This window comes from Elaeis guineensis, chromosome 15 (assembly GCF_000442705.2).
Source record: "Elaeis guineensis isolate ETL-2024a chromosome 15, EG11, whole genome shotgun sequence".
In the NCBI taxonomy this organism is placed as follows: Eukaryota; Viridiplantae; Streptophyta; class Magnoliopsida; order Arecales; family Arecaceae; genus Elaeis; species Elaeis guineensis.
Window position 1 is genome coordinate 64,048,145 of NC_026007.2, and position 18,498 is coordinate 64,066,642.

At 39.2% G+C, this 18,498-nt stretch overlaps 2 protein-coding genes across 3 annotated transcripts; one reads left to right on the forward strand and one right to left on the reverse strand.

Annotated features, from left to right (window-relative positions):
• Positions 1 to 316: 316 nt before the first annotated feature.
• On the reverse strand, positions 317 to 4,612 carry LOC105058302 (G-type lectin S-receptor-like serine/threonine-protein kinase At5g35370). Its single transcript, XM_019855109.3, has 2 exons — positions 1,500 to 4,612; positions 317 to 743 (listed from the first exon to the last, which is right to left on the reverse strand). The coding sequence occupies exon 1, from the start codon at positions 4,172 to 4,174 to the stop codon at positions 1,523 to 1,525; it is 2,652 nt and encodes an 883-aa protein (XP_019710668.1). The 5' UTR covers positions 4,175 to 4,612; the 3' UTR covers positions 317 to 743; positions 1,500 to 1,522.
• A 4,484-nt stretch (positions 4,613 to 9,096) lies between these two features.
• Positions 9,097 to 17,502, forward strand: LOC105058229 (uncharacterized). 2 transcript variants are annotated; one of them, XM_073249381.1, is made up of 5 exons: positions 9,097 to 9,726; positions 12,175 to 12,300; positions 15,444 to 15,649; positions 15,756 to 15,870; positions 17,263 to 17,502. In XM_073249381.1, the coding sequence occupies exons 1-5, from the start codon at positions 9,238 to 9,240 to the stop codon at positions 17,368 to 17,370; spliced, it is 1,044 nt and encodes a 347-aa protein (XP_073105482.1). In that variant the 5' UTR covers positions 9,097 to 9,237; the 3' UTR covers positions 17,371 to 17,502. The 2 variants fall into 2 exon arrangements, with proteins under 2 accessions (XP_073105482.1, XP_010939400.3); XM_010941098.4 differs by having other exon boundaries at positions 9,103 to 9,726; positions 15,444 to 15,595.
• The last annotated feature ends 996 nt before the right edge of the window (positions 17,503 to 18,498 follow it).

An 18,498-nucleotide genomic window follows, 5' to 3' on the forward strand; every position in this document is an offset into this window, starting at 1 on the left:
AATCATATTGATGTGTTGGCCATAGCAAAATTTAACCAAGAAATATATATGGGAAACTAGATGTCAAGGTTAAAGAAACCTTTTTCAAGAAATCAGTATTAAGAAACTTCATTAGTATCATCAGCTAATTACTTTCTTTTTCCTCTGCATTTTAAATAGTGGGTTTGGGTTGCACCTTTGATTCATCTTTTTTGACAATGTCAACCGTTTGATTGTACAATAACTATTTTAAGAGCTATACAAATGGATGGAAGAAAATTTTGGAGAGTTTTAAAATCTGTGTAAAATAAGATCCAATGACTGATGTCACCGGAAAGATAAATTATTCTTCTACAAGGAAAAAAAAAAAAAAAAGGCAACCCGAACCCGTTAAGCGGTGGGCAGGCTCCAGGCCTGCCGAAAACACCAACAAAAAATAGCCAGCGGTAGAAATTTAGAGCTCCAAGGTCACGTCTGATAACGTGTGCGTTCACGTCTTGCAGACGGCTAGCAGTCAGAACATCAAAGCATAGCGCCGCACGACAACTCAGCCACTTCGATGCTACGAGTCCATGTCAACCAAAGCGAGCCAATGGATAGAAACAACAAAATAAATCAAGTTGAGGCCTTCTGCTCACAAAAACCCAAGCTTTATTTCAAACCAATGTATATCAAAATTGTTGCTTCTGATCTCTCCATCTAAGATCAGATGCTGAGATTGATATGATCGAGATGAGACTGTTACTGGAGCTCCATCCAAATACCTATAAAAAATTTTGATCAGAATATTCTCTAATGAAGATCCTCCGACGCTCAGTCCGGAGATAAGAACAATGAGAATGAGAGAATGAGGAGTGAAGAACTTATTTTGAGAATTCTGAAACTTTTTATTTATAGGAGAGGAGTTGAAGTCGTCTCTGTCTCGAAATCCTGATAATCTTTCGAATTTATCGCATAGATCGATTCAGATAAAATATATTTTTTTATGAAAGATTCGATCGTAGAAAAATTCTACTTTATCTGAACTATCTCAATTTGAGAAAGAAAAAAAAAATCTGATGTCAAGAAGTTTAGCTTGGCTATGGATGAGCTATAGTAGATCATGCGGGATCGAGATTTTGCAGTCCACAGAGCAAATGTTTGATCTTAAGTTGGTTGAAATTGATCGGCAATGTGCGATCTATAATAAATTGTCCGAGGATGAAATGAACCAAGAGTAAATCGAAGAGTAAAAATCACCGTCGATTCAACGGATCGTGTCTAGCAATTTTCATATCTATCGTATGCTTATAATTTGATAAACATCAATCTTTTATAGTCCGGTTGAAGGCGAGGACGTGGCAGTGGAGGATGAGGTACAGGTCCGCAACAAAAACAATATAATCTCAGTCCAACAAACTCATAATTAACAGGAATACAGTATGCACATTAATCTTTTAAACATTTTTAATCTGCCAACCTTTTCAGAAACCCACTTAATTAACCGAGAGGAAAAAAAAAAAAAAAAGAAATTCACGCACTCTGTTTCATAGACGCGCTGCTGCTATCTGGGCCCGGACAACTGCTGCGATGAGAGGTACGACGGCGACCCACTGCTGGTGGCCGTCGCTGTGCCCCACACCGATCCGATGTCGTAACCGCCGCGACCAAAGACGCACGCGTTTCCCGCCGGCTCCGCGAACCCCCTCCCATAGACCCTTAAGAAGTTGAGCGACTCCACCCTCGGCTCCCCCACCTCCGCCGTCCCCTCCAGCATCGCCACCACACTCCCCATGGCCGGCCTCAGCCCGGGCTCCTCGTGGAGACAGCAGAGCGCCACCTTCACCACCCTCTCCACCTCCCCCACCGCCGCCCGCCCCTCCAGCCTTGGGTCCGCCAGCTCCCGATACCTCCCCTGTTCGTGTGCCTCTAGCGCCACCATCGGAAAATACCTGCCCCCGCCGCCGCCCGACCCCGTCGAGTCCGACCGTTCCGCCGACCCGCTCTCTCCCTCGCTCGGCTCCACCGACCTGTTCTTCCTCCCCCTCACCAGCTCCAGCAGCACCATCCCGAAGCTGTACACGTCGGTCCGGTCCGAGATAGCCGAGTTCGTTAGCCACTCCGGCGCCAGGTACCCTCTCGTCCCCCGCATGGTCGTGAACAATCCCGACTGCTCCGGCCCCAACAGCTTCGCCAGCCCGAAGTCGCCGATCCTCGCCTCCCCGCGCTCGTCGAGCAGAATGTTCTCGGGCTTCACGTCGCAGTGAATGATCTTATGCTCGCACCCTGTATGCAAGTAAGCAAGCCCCCGCGCCGCCCCGATCGCGATATCGATCCGCTCCTGCCACTCCAGCACCGGCCCGATGCCGAACAGCGATCGGTCGAGGGATCCTCGGCTCATGTACTCGTAGACGAGTAGCCGCTTGGTCCCTTCGGCACAGAATCCCCGCAGCCGAACGAGGTTGACATGGTGGATGTTGCCGATGACTGCGATCTCGGTGCAGAATTCCTTCTTGCCTTGGAGGCCAACGTTGCCGATCTTTTTCACGGCAACGAGGGTCTCGTCAGGCAGCTCGCCTTTGTACACGGCGCCGAACCCGCCGGACCCGATTTTAGTCCTGAAGTTCCATGTTGCCGCTTCTAGCTCAGCGTACGTGAACCTTGTTGGAAGGCCCAGGATCGATATGTTGTCGTTGTCGTCGTCTGATTCATGGTCGCCGGACGACCTTCCTTTCGCTCCTGCTGCTGCCACCGTCTTTGACTTCTGCCGGCCTAATTGTATCTCCTTCATCACCGCTGACTTTGATCTTCTTATTCTGGGACCACTCTTCCTTGGCCGCTGCCTCATCCACCAAATAAGTCCCATGAAAATCACAAAAGTGATGAGCAGGAATACAGCTATGGATGGCAACAAGATGAGGATGAGATGCCTTGACGTGCTCTCGCCGGAGATCGGCTCCGGTGATCCGGAGAGCAGGATCTTGACGTAAATAATACTATTCGCCGTTTCACTTTCTTTGCTGTAAAAGACGGAGCCTAACTGCTGCTCCACTATGTAGCAAGATCCTGAAGAATTCTTATAGATGAAAGCAAGACATGAGCAATTCCCAGAGCAGAGGCTCTGGCATGCCGATATGTCCTGGCCGACAGTTATTGGCATCAAGAATTTGCTTGCAAAGTAGACGATACCACTCCCTGGGCTTAGATAAGAGATTGAGGAATTGGCCCCACAGGTGGAGGCCAGTAGGGAGTCATCGGCCGGCGAGCAACCGCCAGTGTTTGAAGTCTCAAAGAGATCCGGGCAGGTGCAGAAGGTGCCGTTCGCGCCGGAGTTGCAGAGGCCGAAGGTCTGGCAGGAGAAAGGTAGGTCGCAGTCACTGCTTGGTGCAACAAATCTATCATTCAAGCTCGACGAAGAGTTGGCGGTGGAGTAGCTAATGATTTGAAATCGGCCGGCAGAGTCCAACTTCATAATACGGAAGCTCGAAGCTGCGAGAAACATGTGAAAAATTACCTTCTGATTGGTCGACAGCAGGTAGAGGCCGGTGGAGTTGGCGACCATGAAGGAGATGTCGTCGTTGTAGTCCTTGAAGAAGCGGGCGTCGGTTGAAATGCTGTAGTATTGCTGAGACTCTTTCCATGTCATGACCGCGTCGCTGGTAGTGACGGTAAGCCGGTAGTCCCCCTCGGAGAAGTCGGTATTGGAGACAGGACTCGTGAGGGAGGAGCCGGCGCGGAGGAGCTGGCCGGAGAGGAGGGTGTCGGTGGGATGATCGAAGGACTGCCAGAGGGTAGCGTTGGACGCGTTGATGAGGAGGAGGTTGCCGGTGTCAAGGAGGCGGAGGGCCCGGAGCGGCGAGGGAAGGGGAGGCGTTGACCATAAAAGAGAGCCGTTGGGTTGGGCGACCGAGAGACCGACAGGGGAGAGGATGACGAGGCCATCGTCGGGGATGGGGGAGTTGCGGTTGGCGGACCAGACGGGGGTGTTGGTGGGGCCGTGGAAGAGGGTGAGGTAGTAGTGGTGCGGCTGCTGGCCGGGGCTGTAGATGGCGGCTTTGAAGGTGGCGTTGGGGGAAGTGAGGAAGACGCCGGCGTTGTCGACGTAGTTGATGACGGTGGCGCTGAAGTTGGGGTAGAGGAATTCGGTGGCAACGATGGCGGCGGAGGAGGTGAAGGGATAAAGGAGGAGGAGGAGGAGGAGGAATGGAGTGGCCATCTGGGTTGGGTTTTCTGTCCATGAGCTGGAAATGGGAAGGTCCTGTGAGTTGGTGTGGTGGTGTTTGGGTTTGCGTTGACCGTGGGAGAGTTCGCTAGCATCCAGGGCTGCTGCTATTAGCTGGTGAAATCTTCTGCGGCGCAAATGCAATGGGAAAAGGGCGTGGAGGGACTCTGTGGCGTTGGCGTTTGCGTTGACCGTTGGGGAGTTCGCTACCGTCCGGTTGCTACGAGCTGGTGGTGATTTTTTTTTTTTTTTTTGGCAAACTTTAGCTGGTTTGAATTGCTTGCGGGGCAAATGCAATGGGAAAAGAAAAGAGAGGGGCGAGCGTATGATCGGGGCGTGGGAACCGTATGATCGGGACGGGATGGCCCCTTGTTTTGTTAGTCAACAAATTGTAACCTTTTATAAAAACGCAACCGGCCAAAACTAGAAATAAAAGTCCTAATCCGGGTTGGTTGACTTCGTTACTAAAATCCCATGATTTGCACCAACGATGTGACTCGCAGGAAAGGCTGTGGATAAATCGAGTTAACCTGTGATGTGATGTGACTGGATCCGATCAGGTTGGAGCTAACCCAATCTATCCTTGAAGATCGTAGAGCCGGATCGGATTTAAATATTAGACTTGTTTCGTAATTCGGATCTGATCTGAATTTTATGAATGTTGAAGCAGCTCGGCTCGATCAGTATATTTAAATAAATCTATTTTGGACCTTCTTATTACCCAACCAAATAGATCCAAATTAATCCGATAAAAATATTTTAAACTTTTTTTTTTATACGGCACAAAATGGTGAAACTAATCTCATTATGTTAAAAAAAGCTAATTATTGAGATTATTAATCTTTTGAAGCATTATATAGTTCGAAATAAATACTAATTTATGGAGGTTAATTTATATTAGTAAATAATTTTTCGGCAATCAAAATATAGTCTAATCATTTTTTTTTATGAAATCTTATTAATAAACAAATATAGGCATGGATTCACATTGAATTCAATTGGTATCTAAATATTTTGCATTTAGTCTGCACTATACAAGACCTCAACCTAATGCAAACGACATACTACAACTAAGACATTTTCTTGGATCCCACCCAACTTAACCGATTATCTATTAGATTTGGTTCGGATCCAACATCAAGATCCATACATGAGATTGGGTCGGGTCATAATCAATCATGCCCTAATTTGATTGAATCCATTAGCATCCATACTTGCGGCAATCTTTCATGTGCTATAGAAATATGTGTGATAAGTAAAGTTACTCTCCATTTATTTTATTTTATTTATACAAATTTTGACCCACTTAATCTTCAAATTAATTCCATCAATTTTATCTTATTTATAAAAATTTCAACCCAACTTTGCTCATCTAAAGTCCTAACCTAGGTTGCTCTTTTCAACAAGCATTGGCTTCTAATCAGCAAAATAGAAAAGTCAAAGTGTTTTCAAATTGAGTTAGTATGCTCCTTGTTCTACCCACAACCTTGGAAACTCATTCTATAAAACCTTCAATTAACATTACAAATAGTAATAGAAGTAAGTCACCCCATTTCACTTTCTAGCCGTGCCTAATTTTATAAGTCACCCCATTTCACTTCCTAGCTATGCCTAATTTTGAGATTGCAAATGTAACTTGACAATCCATAAAGCCATTTGTCTTAAGTTCAATTTCAACCTTTGAATTAAGTTGTGTTTCTTTTTAGATAGTCCTAGCCTTTTAAAGTCTTGAAACCCTCTCTTTCTAATCTTTGCATTCTTAGTTTTTAGATCCAAGCCTTGAAAAATTAGGAGAAAAAAATAAAAAGGGAGATGTGGAAAAATTGAGTAATCCTTTCCATTATATCCATGCTCAATCTACCATTAAAGCAAGCCAAATTTTTACATTAACCTAAATTAATTTAAGCACTTTGGCTACTTTTTCTTTTTTTCTTCCTAAAACTACTAAAACATATACTTAAGAGATCTAAGAGTAAGGAACACATCCACTTCTTCATGACATTTAGGCTTCCCTATGTGACTCCATCACGGTATCTGTTTAGCATATTTTTTCAGAGATGGATAGCACCACTGATTGGATCACTTCTTATGTGATTAAGCACACTGATGACTAGACCTAGTGACAGGGTAGGACGTGCCCGTTAGTCCTATAAGATATTTTATTTTCTGATTTTATGTAGTGTACTCACACTAAAATGATGTGAGCGCCTGTTTGTATTAACAAAAAAAGAATAAAGAATATATAAATAAAGTCAAGAAAAGACAAGATTTCTCCCTGAAGAGGAGGGCCAATCAAGTCATTGGAGTTGATTTTATACTCTTTTCCCTCTCTCTTTATGAGTTTCTCTTAATTTTTGCTTTGGTTGATGCTCAAATGATGAAGATCTATTGTTAACTAATGTATTTTTTTCTTCATGAATGCTATTAAAATTTAATTAATATTTTCTTTTTAATAGTGTAGATTTTTTTTGATTTTTTTGTTTTTTTAATTTCGATCTAATTCACTGTTATGATGCATGTGTCGTAGAAGATCACTTGACCCTCCTCTGAGGACCTTGACAAACCATATAGACCTAGATTAAGATAGGAAAAGGGCTAAGATCTTGGATGAATCTTAGTTTTAGGTCTACCTTTTTAATGAATGCTAGTTCAACTAGTGTTCATTGTTGGTAGTCTACAGACCCTTCATAAGATGTCAGTACTGGCTGATCCAAGGATCAGGATAGTTTTGGGCTGCTAGTCCTCCCTTACCATTATGCTTGGATCTTATCCATACCCTTGACGGAGTCCTAGCCCGTCTCTCTCTGTTTTAGTTTTGTTAATATTATGTTGTCTTTTTTCTAAAATTTTCTGGACCTTTTCAAAAGACAGTTCTCTTTCAGCTTTCCCTGATTCCACGTTAGATCTTTGTACTACTTAGAGAAAATATAAGATAAAAAGAGATTGGAGAATGATCTTTTTTTTTTTTTTTTGCCTTTTCTCCTTATACTTTCTTTCATCATGGAAGTTGGTTGAACTTGCTCAGCCTTTTTTCACTGAAGGAAAGAGAAAATGTAAAATTTATTCCATCTCTTTGTTGTATCACATGAATTCAAGACTTGTATACCTTTAAATATACTTTACAATTGAAGGAGCTACTCTCTCATCCCGTTTGTGATTAAATCTCTAAAATGAGGTTTCTAAGTGCACCATCAGCAATCTCCATGCAGTCACCAACTTAACTGTTTTTGTGCTCTACTAATTTGACTGAATCAAGGAAGAGGCCACACAGGCTGTTCTCCCACCCAAAAATCTTTTCAAAATCTAGATTCATGAACTGCTGAAGTAGGATCTCTTTATAATATGCTCTTCTAGGTGATTTGAATGTTTTGGAATTAACATCTGATCTCCTTCTTATGTAATATAAAAGGAAATAAACCCTACAATTGGAGAAAACTTTAGTACTATTATATAGTAAAGCTTTCTGAGCTATAGTTTTTTTTTTTTTTAAAGATCCTTTTCATCAAAATAAAAAAAAAAAAAGGATCCTGTCTTTGCACTCTACAATGTTCTTGTCATCAACCATCTTTAGAAAGATTCTTTCTGATCTAGCATTTTGTTGAGAACCCACTTGGTCAAGTACAAGATTTTTTATTTTATTTTATTTTTTTCAGGGGTACAAAGTCAAGTACAAAATTAATACAAGTGGCTGGATTTATTTGAGTTAGCTTCCATCCAATGGGGCAGTCTTGCTATTCCATCCAGCCATTTTTTTTAAATATTTGTTTTCCATCGATGGCATCCATTGAATCTTTCTAGCCTAGCATATAGACATATGTACATATTAGCTGGGGAATTGTCAAGTTTGCAGCCTAGGATACCAAAACAATTCTCCTCATCTAGATTATTCCCAGACGAAACTAAGAGCTCTTACAAAAATTGGTTATTGAATCTGAAAGTAACCCTGGCTAATCTGAACATAATGAACACAAAAGTATACTCTTCTTCATTATACTCTCATCTTATTGCATTTTGCTTGATAGAATAGCAAGATAGCGTTTGCAAAGAGAAGAATGGTAGTCCTTCCTTCAATCCTCATCCAACCATAATTGTTTGATGAGACCTTCGCTTCCCTTGGGCGACCGGTGCATAGATTTTTTGCGCAAGCAATGCATTTGATATCCTACCTATTTTTGTTATTGTATACAACTTCACCATTTTAGTCTATGATACATGGACTTTTAATTTGATTCATCCATCCTTCTTCAGGTTTGGGTTGTGTTTTTCACAAGAAAAAATGATCGATGATCTTTCGTGATGTTAAATATTGGATGGTGGCTTACACAAATCTCAAAATACTTCGAACTCTTTTATTCATCTATCCGTCGAGATCTTAAAATAGTTATTGTGCAAATGAACGGTGGATTCATGCAAAAAAATGATTGATCTTCTTCACGATATCAGATATTAAATGATATTTTGCATAGTTTTCAGAGCACTCCAAACTTTATCATTCATTTATTTATTGAGATCTTAAAGTGATTATTATGCAATCCAATGATGGATTCATGGTAACGAAGATGAAATTTATTTTTGCATGAAAGGTACAATTCGGACCCAGCTCTATCTCCTTTCATCTCTAAAACAAAGCCAAATAATAATAATCTCTAAGCAGCGCATTTCTTATCCTTTTGAGTCAACCGATGGCTCATGGCTGGCATAACAGGCAAGTTTCTATATACAAGGCTTCAGAAAGATACCATCGTCCCGAGGACAGCCTCGTCATCCTTGTCCGTAACACCGTATTGTACGCAATCCTGTATCCTTCTTTCTTCCGGAGAATCCGTAACAAAACCTCGCTACAGTTTTTTTTTTTTTTTTTTTTAATGTGGGCCCCACGTTTTAACCCATCAGCATTACAGTCTGGCCTTCCCAACGAGCAACAGCTGATCGTCTTACATCTCCCATGTTTAAAATGGCTTTCGGTTCTCTTGTCCGTGCGTCTTTCCTCGTTTAAAGAAGCACTCTGGTTCAGATGCTTTCAATCGGGATCCAAACCAACAAACCAAGTCGTAGCGATGCTGCTTCCCGCCTCAATCCACCATGTTCTGGTCACCGCCGGCCCTTTGAATCCCACCGCTCACCTCCACATTCTCCGACCGCGAGGCACCACTTCGTTCCCTTTCTTCTCTTCCCAACCAAAAGCCAAGCCGAGACGCTGTCACTCCCTAAGTTGTTCTCCTCTTCCTTCCCTCGGTCCTCAGAGGCCCTCTCCAAGCCCAGTTGGTTCCCTGAACCCACTCCACTTCTTGCTTGATGTCTCGCTGCCCCTGTGCTCCTACCTGGGAATCCTACCTCCTGATTTCCCCGACCGCTGGCGCCATCTGCTGGTGGTCTCGGAGGAGGCCGAGTCGAGGCTTGCTGGAATTCCTCACCATTTGATCCAGGCTATCATGGCGTCGGAGGACCGCCGTTTCTTTTACCACTCTGGAGTTGATCCCCATGGGATCGCCCGTGCCGTGATCAATTTTCCTAATGGCGGCGGCGGGAGCACCATCACACAGCAGGTATATGATTCTTTCTACCCTCTCCAAGGTCGAATAATGATACTTTGGAGATTGTTGTTTTGGTGACCGCTTAATTGTGCTGGTCTTGAATTGCCTAACTTCAGTCCCAATGAAGTACTTTATGTTTATGGAATTATCACTGAGATGATCATAGTTTTCAGATACTATGCGCAGGTAATCAAACATATCGTATCTTAATCAGGCCACTTGGATCAAACCTGGTTGAGTTTTTAATGACCTTGGATATAATCAAATATCTATGTTGGATCTTTAAAAGACCTAATCAAATATATGATCAAATTTCTGAAATTCCTTCTCAATTTTCAATGGGGATGCCATGAATGCCAAACTTATGAAGAATCACATGTGAAACCTGTGCTTCCCCAATAATTTGGCAAACAATTGATAACTTAGTGTGAATTGGCGATGTAATTTGTGCATAATTTTCTAAATCAATGTCCCAGAGAAAAAGAAAAAGGTTCCCATTTTTCCCAGTTTCTTACCAAACCAGTATCACAAGCACTTCAAATCTTTCAAATTCAAAGTCTTCTTTATATTCAACGAAATGCAAGAGAGCATCGTGGGCCATTTATGCACGAGGTTTTGGCTCATAAATTTGTCTTGGTTGAAATTTCAAAAACTGACCTTCCGAATTTTAGCTCAGATTTGGAGTTTGAACCAAAACTGCAAATCATGGATAAGTAGAATTTGTCCATTTGAAATGTTTTTTTTTCCTCCCTCAAGCATTATGAATATAGGGCACCAACAATTCAAACCCCAACCAAGAGCTCATTCTCCTGAAAAGTTTCTACTAAGAAAGTTGAAATGAATAGGCTATATTTGCGATGATCAAAATTGTGCAGGAAGATGTAAATCATGATGTTTGCCTTGAAATATTGCAAGACATATCTTCAGATTGCTAATTTGATGGAAATAGTTAGCTTAATTGTTAATGACCTTTTCCATAGGACTGGTTACCATCCTAGCATGACATATTTTTGAGTTTTTACACTTCCATCATTTTAGGACAAGCGTTTATCTCCTAAACTTTCATTTTCGCCCTTATCCTGGCTCTAGAGAGTACCCTCACTTTCCATCTTATTTTCCTTACCAAATTTCTCTTTATTGTTGAAGAAGGAAAAATATCTTCTTCGACAATCCTTCTGATTTCTTATGCTCTCCAACTGAAACAAGTCACAAAAAGGTATATCTCCTAGCCATCTTTCCTTTCCTGCCTCCCCTATCCTCCATCCCCCATTCTTAACTTCCCTCCTACCTGTGTGCTTCCTCCTTTACTTATTGAAGAATTAATTTCACAATTATAATGACCATCATTCCTTGTCCCAACTATTTGATGTCAGCATTATGAATCCTATTTGCCAGTTATTCCTATTTCGTTCTACTTCTGATGTTATTACAAGCTTTTCAATGTCATTATCACATTTTTCAACAATTTCTTCTAGGTCTTCCCCTCATCTTCCAAGATATTTATACAGAGATTAGAGTAGTTCATCTTACTAGAACCTCTCTGTTAGACATGCCCATACCATTTTAATTAGTTCCCCGTCATTTTGCTTTGATCTGTTGCAATTCCTGTAACCTCTTATATCTACCCATTCCTCATTGTCTTTTTCCAAGTTTTGCTGCCCATCCATCTTATTCATGGAGGTTGAGAATATCTAGATTTTCAAGGTGAAGTCTTTTAGTTTTGTTTCATATACCAACATTTTGTATCATAGCTTAGTTTATATTTGCATGCCAAAAGCGAAGTATTGCTATGGTGGTTAGCATATGTCACTGTAATATTGGCTGTTATTCATGTTTCTCATCATGGCCATGTCATTTATAAATGTCCATGTCGGCTTTCATGATTTGTCTATCAAATTTTGTTATCACTCAAGTAACACAGTTTCTAATGTGTTTTTGAAGGCTATTATGCATTTACCCTTTTTCTTTTTGCAAGTGCTGGTCTTTAACTTAAAATGATGCCTAAAATTTTAAACTATTTACTAATTGAGGTCACGATCTTCTTTTCTTGTTTTTCCTTGGTCTGTAGTTCTATGCTATTCTGTAATTTTTAGATCCTTAAAAATATACGTGCAGACACTCAGACAGTGGCTTTTCTTTCTTATCAGTACTGTATGTAACTGAATAATTGCATGATGTCATGATACAATGAAACAAGTCATCCATTGTCAGCATAAAATTTCTGCTAGCTTGAATGCTGCATTTGATATGATCATATATGTACATACATGTATATGTATTTATGCTGTAGAAGCTTAAATGCTTATCTGATATTATTCTCTGCCTTAAGAACTTGTATTTGATAAGAGCATTATGAAGTCGATGTACTTTCATTTTTCTAACATTTGTTCAAAGTCCAAATTGTTTGCTCAGTGCATTTCCTTTGATACTGTAATGTAGTTTACTCATTTTTATATGCAGCTCATGAAGAGAATCTTTTTAACAAGTGAGCGCAAAATTTCAAGAAAATTCATTGAAGGGTTGTTGTCATTGATAGTGGAGAAGAGAATGTCAAAATGGAAAATATTATATTCGTACCTTAGTGAGGTATATATTTTGCTCATTTCCAATCACTGCATCTGATTACTTATTTTTTTACTCATCACATTTGTAAATTTCTAAGATGATTCATAATGTTATTTGAAATTATCATCCTATTTGGTGAAGAAAATTGATTACTTAGGCTTATGATGTTGGGTTTATATGCTTGAAAATTGAAAAGAAAAATGACTTCAAGGTATTATAAATATAGATGAAATGAAGGAAAAAATGAAAGGAATTCACTTTCATTGTTTTCTTCTGACATGTTGACTAGTTACAGATTCATGCACGCAAGATATCATACTAGTTCACATATATAAACACATACGAATGTTCACCATGATCAGATGTCTGCAAGTGAAGCCATGCCTCACTTAAGAAGTGGGTGAGGCCATGCACCTAACTTTTATCCTAAAGATTATCTTCTTTGCAAGTACATTTACTGATATTCACTATTTAACAATAAATAAGAAAAGAATGGATTACATTAACTAAAATAGGGTGTATATTGATGAAGAATATTCCATATGGTTGGATTGATGGAATGATAACCATCCATCAAATGCTATTTCCAAATGTATTTATTTCGGACCTGCCTTTTATTCTCTGGTACTATAACCTTATGCCCTAATTATGACTTCAATCCGAGCAGTGCTGTAGATCTAGGAAGGAATCGTAAGATGGTAGCATGGTTCAGATGGGCCTTATCCTTGTTGGAGGAATCCTCGACCTCAAACACTGGAGATCTCCCTGGTTGGGGTGCCTCAAATAGTGGAGTGGGCTATACATGAGCACGGTGGATGAGAGTAGCTGGACTGCTGCAAAGGATCCATGCTTGGTGGCATGAGGGTCAAGAGAGTTATTGGAGCTTAGATACTGTCAAGGATATGCTTTTTAAAGGCATTCATGCACAAGGTGGCTGGAGGAGATGTCACAGTTGAAGAGAACTTGATGCCTCATGTTGACAGTAGTGAGGATGTAGTACGGACATCTTATCCTCACCAGAGTAAGGGGAGAAAGTCATGAGGTCAGGGAGGGAGCTTCTTGTTCAGGATTGAGAGGTGACTCAAACTCTTAGCTAGTAAGTAAAGCCCACCACAAGCATGTTGACTTGCTACGGCTCATCTTATGGCCATTTTTGCTGGGGTTTGAGCTACAATAGTTTGAGCCCCAAATGCAGGTTGAGGGCCTATTTGGTAACCCAAAGATACCAAAGTATTACCCAATACTCTGGAATTTTTAGTGTCCATTAAATATATTCTAGAGGGTTGGCAGGTAACACTGTTGAGGTTTCAAAATACTTTAACAGATAAGGATCAGACATCTGGCTTTCTTAAGCCTCGAATCTCAGAGTGAGATTAGAAGAGCTAATGATCTTCAGTTTTTTCCTTCTTTTTAAGTCAATATGTTGCTGGATATGAAAGGGTACAACATAACATATTAGCATTATTAGAGCTTGCTTACTTTTTGAGTAAGACATGGGATGCCTTCATATTAACATTTGTAAATTTTATGGGAGACATTAGTCTGATTTGACCATCCAAGCAGCTAAACTGACATACAAACCTTAGAGAAGGAAAGACATGCAGCCACCTATTTAATATAATACTGCTTATTGCCATGCCTTATTTTGAAATGTGACTAGTGATCCTTAAGTAATGTGCACTATGGTGTAATATGCATCCTTTGATGTATTATGCTCTCCATACCTCATGCATAAGCAGTGTGGCTGTGCACATGGGTTTTAATAAGTTTTGGTTGTTATCACTCCTAATGTTTAAATACTTTCTAACAAAGACATGCTGTTTATGTTCCTTTCATTTATATCTGTTGGCATCCATATATTTGTTCTAATTTTCATGAACTATGCTATCAAATTAGGTGTGAAGCAAAAAGAAACAGAAAAAGAATAAAGTCCATTAGAACAATGTTCAAAAGGCTCCTATAGCCCTCTCGTTAAGTGAAATTTGCTATTTATAACAACTAATTCTGATGATAGAATTTTTCCCCACAAAATTTCCCATGAACAAACCAAACACTTTGAATTATTGAATTCAAAGTACATTTTTCCTAGATTAATCTCTGGATACACCATCCATATAGCATATCCATACTCTGGAACTTGACTCTGGAACTTACATCCATAACATAACTATGAATGTAGTAATCTTTCCCATATTTATATGCTTTATTTTATTATTTTTCCTGCTAAATATCTAGCCATAGCTTTTGCATCTCTCGTGGATATTCTTATCTTCTAGAAACTCAAGAAGGAATTGGCTTCCTCTCTTTGCAATGAGGCAATAACATATTGTGGACCACATATTCAGATTCTTCAATTTTTTTCTAAAATTTGACAATCAAACATTCTACTTCTTGTCCTCTGTGGGTGCTAACTGGCTTGCTATATAAATGCCTAACATCAAGCAATCACAGCACGCTATCCATTAATAGCACTTTCCTTTCTCCATTTTGCTGATAAACTTAAAAATTTTCATGCATTCATTTACCTTTTTCTTCAGATACATGTTAAATTATTTGAAGTGTCATTCCACCAATGTTTGTTTCCAAGTTTTACTGTGAAATAAGATGGGCTTAAAGCATATAGAAACCGATTCCACTTAGATTCTTATCAAATGTTCCAGTTTGCCTTTTCAAGACATTTAAGTGGTGCATATTTATTGAAGTTCCAAAAGAAATTAGTCCTGCTGAGAGTTTTCAGAGGTTTCCTTAAGTATATTCAATCCCTACAATTTTTTTCAAGAAAAATGAGACACCCATTGCACCTAATTGCTGCAGGGAACAATGAGTACACTGAATAATTTTGTACCATTTGGACTGGCAGCAATGAGTTTGTTGCTGATAAGACTAGCTGGTAAAGCCTCCTTACTTTTAACGTGGAAGCTGATATGTGCAAAATTTGGCCTACGATTAGTGACAGATTCTGATTTTAGTTGCTGATTTGCTTCACAAATGTCTTGTGTTTTATTCCTATAATATATAAAGCTACATATAATCATGATTTTTTTTTTCATAACTTATTATTGAAATTTATTTGGATGTGTTTACTATTTTCCAGTTCAATCTATGAACTCCTTGTCACTATTATAATGTCTGAGCAATTTTTCATTAGAGTATTGATTCTACAGATGTATTGGGGACATGGAATGTACGGAATCGAATCAGCATCTGTTTTTTACTTTGGAAAACACCCTTCTTTTCTCACTGTGGGGGAATCTGCATTGCTAGCTGGGATTTTACCTGCTCCTGAGCTTCTAAGCCCATATAGGAATCCAGGCAGGTTGATATTATTTAGGTTTCAGAAATGCTCTATTTGCAATCTGCATAGCCTGTAGTATGTTCTCTCATTTATCATTTGTATGAAGAAACATGTGCATTCGATCTTTTGTTGTTCTAATGTCTAATCTCTCTGGGAAATCTAACATCTGACTTTCTCTAAGTGGCAAGTCCTCCCAAGCCAAGGTGCTCAGAAGGATGGTGGCAGCAGGATTTCTTGACATGGAGACAGCACTGAAGATTGCGAAGCAACCTCTTTGCTTGCATTCTGAAAATGAGGTAATTTGCCTGCATTGTTCAGGAAAGTTTTTTTTTTTTTTTAAAAAAAATTCCTCGGGCAGACTTGGTCACATTTAATTATATTATTGGTTTTAATAGTGTTGGTGGGGAATTTTCATTTTATATGTTGCATTTATAAGATAACTTATTTATGTTCCTGGTATTTAATGGTTTGAATATTATATTCACAGAGATGCAGAAATTAATAAATAAATAATCTTTTTAAGGATTTCAATAGTTGAAATATTTCAAAATATGACATCAGTTTTATTTTTTTTATGGGCCTTAGTATTAGCACTTGCAGCCATAACCCACTTTCCATAAAAACCATTTGCCAGTTATTCTCGTGAGTTTTTTGTGATGATGTGAGAAAACACTTTTCTGGATGATATATTTGGAGGAAAATGAATCAGATCCTTATTCCATTTCATTTGAAAGCCCCAGTCAGAAACAGTAATAACGATGACTAGTAAACAAGGTACATCTTATGCATATCTATATTGGTACAGCACTAGAATAATGGCCAAGGAAAAATGGTAGATATCAAACCTACTAAACAAGGTAGACAAGTATGGTTCATGCCCAATGACTGTAAATGTTAGGCAACAAGTCTTTCCGTTGGTATGGTCAACTTCAACTTAAGCCCTTGTTAATGTAAAATAGGTAGACCTTACCCGACCATCTCCATGTGTATCTGTTTGAAAGCGTAAATGGTGCTGTCAAAATAATAGATGTTTTTCAGAAAAAGAAAAATTATATGGGGATGAAATTTTCATGTATAACTGGCCTCGGTTGTATGTAATTTTTGACATAAAATGAAGGGTTGTTTCTTTTTCAATAATGTCAATGAGCTTATCCAGGGAAAACAAATCATGTAGTGGTGATGATGATGACATCATGTCACTTGAAGGGCCAAAAATTAATCTCAAGATGAATCTGTCACAATTATTATTTTTCAAGTGGTGTTGAATCCCAACACCTCTTCCTTCAATACACCAATCATTCTCCTTTTCTCACAATATTTACCCACAGAATCCTGAATCTTACCATCCTCTCTTGATAATTGCTTCAAAGGTTCTATCATTTTGTCTTTGTTTGAAGTATCCAGCAAGGAAAGTTATAAAGAGCTACATGTTTCTATGAACACCTGGGATATATACATTTAAGAGCTTGTTGTTGTTGTTGGTTAAATATTTTATAAATTTATGATGTTTTTTCTAATTCTTTCTAAAGAAAAAAATTGTTTGACAAGTTTCTCAATCTTGTTAAGAATCTTTTCCAAATTTCAGCTTCCCTTGTTGAGAACTGGTTTTTCCATCAGCTCCTATTTCGATGTCATTGTTTTTCAAATAACTGTTGATGATATTGATGTTTTTTTTTTGTTTGCACCAGACATCAGAAGACACAGGCCTAAATATGAATTCTCTATGTATGCATGGACAACCTTTATTCGTGTCATGTGAAGCCAAGGATAGAATGAAACAGCACGATGGAAGATAAATTCCATAAGATCTTGCACATTGGACAGCTTGCATAGGCTGAAGTGAAAACAAGGGTATCCATACACTGTTGTTAAATTAACATGAGAGAAATGATAGCTAAGGTTCCCATCTGATTATTTTTTTTTTCTTATTTCTTAACTTCCAAAATATACTTCTAATTTTGTCTGGTGCTCCTCTTGTTTCTCGCCCTTGAAAGAGACCAAGAACTGAATTGGTATTTATCAAAGTGGGGAGGATTGATAAACACGAGGATTTCATCATCTAGGCCAAGGATTTTTTGTGATTGAAAGAGAGATATAACAAAATTTTCCCTGTAGATCTGGATCAATTTTGTCAACTCCATTAACTTTTATATCACTGCTTGTAGCATTGCTTCCACTTCTACAACTAAACCAGCATCTAGTCACAAATCATGGAGCACATCAACGACCAAGTTGTTGTCAACCCGTTACAGAAGATATAACAAGAAGTGCTAGTATAAAACACATGCACACATGTAATTTGTAGAACTTACTTATTATTACGCTTATAATTTGCTTTCACATGCAAATGAGTTCTGATAGACATAAAATGCACGTAAAGCAGTAAAAGATCTTCACGTGCCATGTGTCATTCAGTTTCTTTCTTATAACATTTATTTGTTTTAACAGAGGAATGATAACCTCTACGGTATTCAAAAAGTACCACGGGATATTGTGCATATATTGAAACATTCATAAAAAAAAAAAAAAATACGATTATGTGATGTTTATCTAAACTATTCAAATACTTTTGAGATTTATCCATTTCTCTTTTTTTAGTATTTTAACGTGCGCGCATAAATGTGCATGGTCACCCATTTTTTGATGAACATTTTCGAAATATGCACAGCATCCTGTGATACTTTTTAAGTACCGCAGAGAATTTGTTTCCGCCAGCAGGTGCAATCTCATCAGTGTTTCTGCAACTGTATGCCTCTTATTCTTTCTTGAGAAATTAGCTGCTTATCAGGTTTTAGTGGTTGACATCGGTTTGTAAACCATCGACTCATTTGATCTCATTTATTCTTAAGGTGGCTGGAGATAACAACAGGCACTAATCCGTATTTATCTTCATGAATCCTTTTCACGGTAAAAGGTTCTCCTTT

Excerpts from the sequence above, each read along its gene's own strand:
- LOC105058302 (XM_019855109.3), bottom strand. The coding sequence starts at position 4,174 with ATGGCCACTCCATTCCTCCTCCTCCTCCTCCTCCTTTATCCCTTCACC.
- LOC105058229 (XM_073249381.1), top strand. The coding sequence starts at position 9,238 with ATGCTGCTTCCCGCCTCAATCCACCATGTTCTGGTCACCGCCGGCCCT. Across the intron at positions 9,727-12,174 it reads GGAGCACCATCACACAGCAG|CTCATGAAGAGAATCTTTTT; the intron begins GTATATGATTCT and ends TTTTATATGCAG. Across the intron at positions 12,301-15,443 it reads TATATTCGTACCTTAGTGAG|ATGTATTGGGGACATGGAAT; the intron begins GTATATATTTTG and ends TTGATTCTACAG.